We start from the raw sequence: 9,090 nt of genomic DNA, 5'->3' as shown, positions 1-9,090 counted from the left end.
TTAAGCAGCAGGAACAAAAAGCATGGCATACATCACATACATAAATAAAACGATTATAATAATAATAATAATAATAATAATTATAATATAATATGATTTTATGATATATACAATATGATTATGGAATGTATGGAATGTATGGAATGTATCCAGGAATGTATGGAATGTATGAATAAATTAACATAAATTAACATAAATTACTCACTGGCGCCCCCAGTGGCCACAGGGGTTCATGATCACCAGTATATAGTAACTACTGTCCAAGCTATACCATTTATTTTTTACTTCCACTGACAAACTGCTTGAGCACTGAATGAGCACTGAATCAAGTCATGTCACTCGCTGGAATTTCAGTTTATTTAGAAAACAGTTATTTTTTGTGGTGGGATAGAACTGAGAATGAACCATATAGCAGACCAAGCATTCGTTGAAGTATCAGGAAGTGAAGTCTTTTTTGCAATCAGCGGATGGACAATGGAAGGCGGGTTGCAATGTGGAAAAGGACGTTTTAAGTTAAGTTGTTCTTCTTGGTGTCACTTTTCAAATGGGGCCTTGGGATCATATACAGAGCATTTTAATGGTGTTTGCTGTGCATCAAAGATGAATTTAGTGCTTTAAGTGTTATCATGGATGTTAATCAGATAATACAGAAGATGACAGAACACAGACAGCCTGGTAGCTCAATGTGTTAAGTGGCTGTCCACATGATCCTGATGTTGTGGGTTCAAATCCCACTCTGGTCTTTACTTTGAAGAAGAAGAAGAAGAAGGACCCTGAAGTCAAAAAATCACTTTCACCTAGAAACTCCATTCACACTTTTTGAGTGGTGTAAACCACTCCTACAACTGGCTTTGTTAGTCTGTCTGTCTGTCTGTCTGTCTGTGCTCAAAAAATGAGCATGGTTGCTATGTTCACCCAGTTCACCCGGGTGTGATTTCATTACGTCAGACATGATTTCATTACGTCAGACAGGCTATATAAGACCTTACACCACTCAGTTCACACGGGTGTGATTTTTATAATTCAGCTTACTGTGGAGACACATGCTGGAACTTTTTACTTTGAAATGTTTTGTAGTTTCTGAGTTATTTTCGTCTTTTTTTCAAATCCTCAAAAATGATGAAAAACGGCATAGTATGCCGTCCGAGGCCATGGGCTATAAATGATGAAAAGCGAGGATTTGAAAAAAAGACGAAAATCACTCCGAGACCATGGGCTATAGTCCATGGTCTCGGAGTGATTTTCGTCTTTTTTTCAAATCCTCAAAAATGATGAAAAACGGCATGCTATAGTATGCCGTCCGAGGCCATGGGCTATAAATGATGAAAAGCGAGGATTTGAAAAAAAGACGAAAATCACTCCGAGACCATGGGCTATATAGTCCATGGTCTCGGAGTGATTTTCGTCTTTTTTTCAAATCCTCAAAAATGATGAAAAACGGCATGCTATAGTATGCCGTCCGAGGCCATGGGCTATAAATGATGAAAAGCGAGGATTTGAAAAAAAGACGAAAATCACTCCGAGACCATGGGCTATAGTAGTTTAGAAATGTCATGTGGTGTTTTGATGACACCACGTCATCACACTTTATCTACGTATGTACGTATGTATGTATGTATGTATGTATGTATGTATGTATGTATGTATGTATGTATGTATGTATGTATGTATGTATGTATGTATGTATGTATGTATGTATGTATGTATGTATGTACTTAAGGGTCTTAAGGGTCCCTGTGATATCATCATACATCATACATCATCAATCATCATACTGTACTGTAGGCCTACTTAGCTAAGTGTGGTCGGTGCAACCACTTGTAATTTTCCCATTGCACCTTTCTAGTTGAGGTTCCCGCTTCCCGGTTTGGCCTCTTTTGCTGCAGTGGCATGTTGGTGTGGAGCTTTGCTTTGTCCCACAGGGGACATTTAGTTTCAGCTTCAAGCTGATGGCTGCTCAGATGGTCATTATGAGCACTTGGGAGCTGATAGGGTATCTTGCTCAGTGACACTTTGACACTTCAACATGGACGGGCCAGGAGGTGAACCGGTGAACCTTCTGATTACCCGATGGCCTCTTAACTCTACTACTAGCTACGGCCGCCTAAATGCACTGCAGCAAGCATAAATAGCGGTTCACAGAAGTGCATGTGTTGCAGATAGATCACAGAATGTCTAGTTGTAGTGTCCCACACAAAGACATCTCCTAACATATATTGTTTCACTTAACCCTATCTGAGGTAATTATGTTTTTCTTAAATCATATAACAGAGCAACCCTGCACAAAATAAAAACATCCTAGTACTGGGCCATAGCCAAAACCAGATGTGGACACGCCAGGTTCTTTCAGACAGATGACCCAGACTTTCCACACTGTTGCTATTTAAGGAAACAGTAATGATCCCACAGGGAATATCAGGATTTTCCACTTTAACCTCCCAGGTATAGGGTTCAGGAAGAGTTGTCAACAGGTCACTGCAGAGTGTCCAGAGGTCCTGGGGACCCTTAGATCTGATGAAATGTGTGCGTGCGTGCGTGCGTGCGTGCGTGCGTGCGTGCGTGCGTGCGTGCGTGCGTGCGTGCGTGCGTGCGTGCGTGCGTGCGTGCGTGCGTGCGTGCGTGCGTGTGTGCGTGCATGCATGCGTGCGCGCGTGTGTGTGTGCGCACGCGTGTGCATGCATGCGTGCGCGCGTGTGTGTGTGCGCACGCGTGTGCGTGCATGTGTGCATGTGTACGTATGTATGTACACGACACGGTATGTGTTATGATTTTTCCATGGCCATCTAATGGCGGTACAGTATACAGTGAATACATGTACTTGATACGAGATACAGCTTAACGGACAACTTTAGGTTTTTTCAACCAAGGTTCATGTTTTAGGTTATTATTAGAGAAAGTAAAAGATGAGTGTCATTTTTTTTCATTTACTGCTTTTTTTCGTTTTAGCGATTTTAGCTATTTTTGATCGCTAAAACGAAAGAAAGCAGCAAAAAATAATACACTCATCTTTTACTTTCTCTAATAACAACATAAAACATGAACCTTGGTTGAAAAAAACTAAAGTTGTCCTTTAAGCTTGTTGTTGTCCTAATTACAGCATGTTATTTTATCATTATTGATACGAGATGCATCTGTTAGATCATCCTTGTTCATATCCTGTTGTTTCGGTCTCATATCTTCTGGTCATGTCATGTGTCACAGTACAGCACTATGTGAATTCCCTGTCTCTATGTATTATGAATGTCTGTTTAGAATACACAGCAAGTGTCACTGAGTGACTTGTAGGGATAGCAATTCTCCCTCATCTCAATACAACTATAGGCCTAATTTGTGATGAATAAGACTGTCTCTCTCTCGCCGTCTCCCCTTCTTTCTGACCGTGTCTACCCCCCTGCTCAGGATCTCACAGTAAATTGCAACTCTCGCCTTCCTCCAGTCGTCTGCCAGAATTCCAGAACTCTGGGTGATCTCTCCAACATTCCATCCTGTTTGTCGTCATGGTGCCAGTGGAAAAGATCTGCTATAAAAGAGCCTCTTCTCCGAGGTCTTCACACAGAATGACAAAGGAATTACTACCTTCTGCAACACCACCACCAGAGACGAGGAACATTTCAACCTGAATTGAACAGAACTCAACTTGATACAGTACAGTACAGTAACGACAAGAGACAAGACAAGACAAGACAAGACTTCTTTCTATCAGTTATAAGTTTCCGTGATTCGGCTTAACCCAAAAGACAAGATGAGGATTTTTAATCCAGCAGAGAGAGTCTTGTTTGCTTTCTACATCTTAACACAGGTATTTGTTTGTTGAATAATATATTATATAGAATTCCAAATGCTGATGAATGTATTTATTCTGTTTGGAAAAAAAAATGAAAAAATTATATATATATTTTTTCCTAGCATAATTCTTTTCTAGATTTTAACTAAACTAAATCTGATCCATGATATTGCAACACTAAAATACTTTGTTACTTTCTCTGCCCCAGATGCTTACCCTAGTCTGGTCCCAAGCATGCCCTCTGAGGTGCCAGTGCCCTCAGGAACCACCCATGTGTGCCCCTGGGGTGCCTCTTATCCTAGACGACTGTCCCTGCTGCCTGGTTTGTGCCCGACAGAAAGGCGAGGTCTGCTCTGAAACAAATCCCTGTGACACACGCAAAGGCCTGCAGTGTGACTACACAGCCGATGTACATAAGAGGACGGGAGTCTGTGTAGGTGAGTGAGCCATTACAGCGATCTGCACCCCGGTTGCGTAGCAAAGTAACTGCTTATCTTGCTCATAACATGCTTGTGTGTACCCTCTTAAGTTAATGTCTAGTCTGCGTTTTTGCCTATTGCTTGTCTATGTGTTTTAAAGTCTGTTTTTGCCTGGACATACAGTAGTTTAGTTACACTAGGATGTTTATGTCATTTTGACATCACTGTAATGCCTAAGCATACTGTCAACCTAAATCAACAGTAAACCTAAATTCACCAACATTATATTCTCTCACATCCAGCTCAGCAGGGAAATGCATGTGTTCTGGATGGCTCCGTCTACCAGAGTGGTCAGACGTTCTTTCCCAGCTGTAAGTACCAGTGTGTATGTCGGGACGGGCAGATTGGCTGTGTGCCCCGTTGTAACTTGGATGTGATGCTGCCTGGCCCTGACTGTCCACTGCCACGGAAGGTCCAGCTGCCTGGGGAATGTTGCGAGAAGTGGTTGTGTGAACCACAGGCTGAGGCCAGTGCACTTGGGGGCTTTGCCATGGCAGGTGAGTAGAAAGGAAACATATGTAGATGAGGCAAAAGTATTCACACCCATGCATGCACGCACACACTGCACTGCACTGCATATGTATACTCTCTCTGTGATTCCTCCAGCCTTCCGCCAGGAAGAGACAGTGGGTATCGACAACTGGGACCCCAGTCAGAACTGCATTGAACAGACCACAGAGTGGAGCGCCTGCTCTCGAACCTGTGGCATGGGTGTGTCCACCAGAGTTACCAATAAGAATCGTCGGTGTGAGATGGTGAAACAAAGCCGGTTATGTATGGTCAGACCCTGTGACGACCAGCAGGACCACATGCAGCTGACACCGATTGGCCCTAAGGTAACAGAATTACCCTACAGTTGGGTACACTTAGAGATCCACTAAATACACACTGATGATTTTATTGCGTAGGTTTTCATAGTACTGTGCTGGCTGTATTGTGTTGGTATTGTGTTGTATAGGGCTCCATCTTGCGCCACCCCTTACCCCTTATCCCTAAACTTATTTGCCATTTTTTACTATTTTAAAATAGTTCAACTAGCCAATCTACATCGACACGTTGTTAGCTTGTAGATCGGCTATTTGTACTATTTTAAAATGTCTTCATGAAAGACATTAGCATACATGTTCAACCCAATCCAGAAGGATGTCAACAAGTGAAATTTGCATATACCTTTCACCAACATCAACTTTCTGTCTCATCCGTCTTCCTCCAGAGAGGCAGTAAATGTCAGAGGATGTTGAAGAGCAACAAGGCTGTCCATGTCTCCTATAAGAACTGTACCAGTGTCCAGCTCTACAAGCCTCGCTACTGTGGCTCATGTACCGATGGCCGCTGCTGCACCCCCCACAGCACCAAGACTGTCCTGCTGGAGTTCCAGTGTGCCAACCGCAAAACCAGCAGGAGGCCTGTCATGGTGATCCAGAGCTGTGCCTGTCACAACCACTGCCCCAGAGACAATGCCATCTGGCAACCCTCAGACCTGGGATACAGTGGCATGAGGTTATAGGGTCACATTCCATACTCAGGAACACAGTAAATGGTTAATGATAGATGATAGTCTGGGTTGTGGCTGAAATGAGAGTCATCATGCATTGAGAAATGCATGAGGTGAATTAAACACAGTTGTCGAATAGTGTGGTTCCTGGCAAATATTCTAGGCAACATCCTGTACACATGCTGGTCTAAGAGCAGATCTTTGCCCACAGTGGTGTATTTCTGCTGTTTTTAGGTGAAAAATGTACGGAACATTCAACGCTTCTTGTAGAATAATACTTGTAGAAACCACTCAGTCACCTCTCTAGAGGTCATGATAGTTGAAAATGAGATAGTTCTGCATGTGTTCCTCTCCTGGAGAGGGTGTTTATTGTGTAGCTTCCTGTGTTCACCATAGCGTTGACATGGTGAAATAGAATCTAAGCACTTGAATGTATAAATAGATTTATATTGACGCTTTGACATCTGAAGACTACAAGGAAAATATGCCAGTAGACATGAGTCACAAAAGTAAAATTGGCTATAGGTCTTAGTAAAGGTTTCTTGGTCACATGTATGTTGTTAAGTTGGACACCTTGTGTGTAATATAATATAGATCACTAGCAGTAAAACCTGTTCTTGGGCTACAAACATACTTAGCAGACTGTATTTTTTTTGGCCTACCTGCCTTTGGAATCACTTTGGAAGAGTTAACCTCAACTTTAGCATTGGATCAATTTAAGTATTCATTTAACATAAATTGGGAGTCCATTTGTTTCTTTAACCACTTTAACCCTAGGCACCCCATTTTTGGACATTTCATTACAGGCAAAAAAATAATATTTTTTATTAAGCGTTTATGTTAATGCAACTTTGGTTGCCGTTTCAGACTGATTTCAGAATATTGTATTTTTTTGCGAAATGGAGAATGAGAGGACTGAATCAGTTATTGTATGTTTTGGGGTCACCACCATTCAAACATTTCAACTACAGAACACTTTTTTTTTTAAATAACCAAATTGACTTTGTCCCTCTCCCAAGCTCTACCATCAAATAAGGGCTTGATCCACAAAGGTGAAAGGCCATTCTCATGACTTTGTGGTAGTTTCCACAACTATCTGAAAAGCACCTTTGACCTAAAGTGTATATCCTCCAACCAAGCAAGCAAATGTATATATTTCAAGAAGACTAAAGTGTGTAGAAAGACAAAGGGTATGAAAATACCGGTATCGTTTGTATAAATAAGTGTGTATCACATACACAACGTTTTCAATCGTTTATGTAAATAAATTGCAATATTATGCATTTTTATGCCTTTGTATTTGTATTTTCCTGTCTGTCTGTTCCTTCCTGAAATTATATGAACAATGTTGCTCAAACTACATCTGGAAATAAATGTGTATTTTTGTATCAAGTTTGTATTCTCTTTATTATCAAAAAGTGTTATGTCTTCCTGTACTTTAACCTTAGCTATAGATAGCGATACTTATGAAAGATAAATTATTAAATGAACTAAAATGATGGGTTGAAAACCTAACCTTTTGACCTTTTGTCTGTCTCCCATCTGTGGAACAGACCTGCAACCAACAGATGTATTCCAGTTCCTCCAGATTTAAGTAAATACAAATAAGTAACAGTGACATGCTAAGGTTGTTGAGCCTTGTTGCCTTTGTGCAGTAATGAACTGGTGTGTGTGTGTGTGTGTGTGTGTGTGTGTGTGTGTGTGTGTGTGTGTGTGTGTGTGTGTGTGTGTGTGTGTGTGTGTGTGTGTGTGTGTGTGTGTGTGTGTGTGTGTGTGTGTGTGTGTGTGTGTGTGTGTGTGTGTGTGCTAGTTACAAACTATGTTCTTTACTTTACTACAGCTGTTTCACATTTGTAAAATGTTCACCTCAATGCTTTTACACATAGCCACATGCTGACCTTAAGCCACTCCTAGCCTATTTTAAAATGAGCCAGTGACCAATATTGACAGAGCAAGCCTTAACCAATCTGGGCTTAAAGACAATATACATTTTTTGTCACTGTGTAAACCAAAGCTGCGTGTCTTGTGTATATGATTGATCAGTGTCCAACACTCACTATAGTGAGTGAGAGCTCTTATGTTATTTGCACAGTGGTTATATATAGGTTTCAGGTCAGTGTATGTTAAGTGTTATCTAACAATACTGTATGAGGGTTGTAATATATTTAAAAAAAAATATATATAGCCTACAAAAGCAAATACAGTACTATTGATCTACTGCAAGTACATTATTTACATAAGTTGTTAAAACATTGCGCACATTTTATAGTGGTATTTTTATAATTGTGGTTTTATACCCAAAATAGCTTTTGCCTTGGTAGACTTAAAAAAGAAATAAAACAGGAACAGAAAAAGAGTACCTTTTAGATTGGGGTCATAGATGAGGTTTCAGGCAACTGTAAAAACTGCCACTAAGTCAAGAGAGTGATCTTTCACCTTTGGAGGTTGAGACTTTGTTTAATGACAGAGCTTGTGAATGGACCAACAGACCAAAATGCAGTTGGTGGTCCCTCCAAGAATACACTGCAAATGGAAAGCCAAAAAAATTATGAAAACCATTCAAACCTCAATATCAAAACCACTGAGTTGGAGGCTCTCCACTCGCCTCAGTCAATGCACAGGGACGATAATGCCATCAATTAACTCCTTGTCTTGGTCTTTCCACAACACTCTCTCACTGTACATACAAGTTGAACAACCATGAACACCCATCAGGTGTAAACTTATACTGCAGACACACAGGCCAATAGCCTCATTTATACACAAAGACAATGTGAAAATAGCAAATAGCATTTGATCAACACTGCAATAGAAGAAATAAAAAAACAAAACTGCTCCGGCAAATAAAATGGTTGTCCTGCACGGATATCCCGACAGTATTGGGAAGGACTGGAGTTGGGTGAAAAGAAGGACTCTATGAAACTGTGTTTGCCAGCTAAGTTTCATCCGTGTTTGACATGGTGAGTAATTCCTTTAGCAGCTGAGTCACTCTTGCTCATATTGGCCAGATTGGTTTGCACTGACTGATCAGCTGCTGAATCACTTGGGCTGATACAGCAGCAGACCAATTCAGCATAAACATCACCCTCTAGATCACCGATCACCCTCTTATCAGCCATGGCAAAAAAGAGTAGGTACCGTATGTGATACAAAAATATATATCAAAGGGACTTTGAATCTAGATAGTGCATACTTTTTATTTGACCAGCCACACCACTACAGTCCACTGTTTCCACAGAGCAGTAGAAATCTGCAAGTCTGACCTTTGTCAGATGGCATTGGCTCTGGGCCAGGGCCAGGGGTTGTGGCAGGCACAGCTTGGGATGGTAACA

General features: G+C 41.1%; 1 protein-coding gene across 1 annotated transcript; it reads left to right on the top strand.

Annotated features, from left to right (window-relative positions):
• The first annotated feature begins 3,712 nt into the window (after positions 1–3,712).
• LOC306925461 (CCN family member 3-like) lies at positions 3,713–5,900 on the top strand. The gene is made up of 5 exons (XM_079504292.1): positions 3,713–3,799; positions 3,993–4,221; positions 4,506–4,760; positions 4,870–5,099; positions 5,477–5,900. The coding sequence occupies exons 1-5, from the start codon at positions 3,743–3,745 to the stop codon at positions 5,768–5,770; spliced, it is 1,065 nt and encodes a 354-aa protein (XP_079360418.1). The 5' UTR covers positions 3,713–3,742; the 3' UTR covers positions 5,771–5,900.
• Positions 5,901–9,090: the final 3,190 nt, after the last annotated feature.

The sequence above is a fragment of the Electrona antarctica genome, assembly GCF_951216825.1.
Source record: "Electrona antarctica genome assembly, chromosome: 6".
Lineage (NCBI taxonomy): Eukaryota > Metazoa > Chordata > Actinopteri > Myctophiformes > Myctophidae > Electrona > Electrona antarctica.
The sequence above is the reverse complement of the archived record's forward strand: the minus strand, read 5'-3'. Positions and strand labels throughout refer to the sequence as shown.

What these genes read in the sequence shown, in the direction of transcription:
- LOC306925461 (XM_079504292.1), top strand. Translation starts at nt 3,743, where the DNA reads ATGAGGATTTTTAATCCAGCAGAGAGAGTCTTGTTTGCTTTCTACATC. An exon ending in GAGGACGGGAGTCTGTGTAG is followed by an intron (nt 4,222 to 4,505) that starts GTGAGTGAGCCA and finishes TCTCACATCCAG; the next exon opens with CTCAGCAGGGAAATGCATGT. An exon ending in TGGGGGCTTTGCCATGGCAG is followed by an intron (nt 4,761 to 4,869) that starts GTGAGTAGAAAG and finishes TGATTCCTCCAG; the next exon opens with CCTTCCGCCAGGAAGAGACA.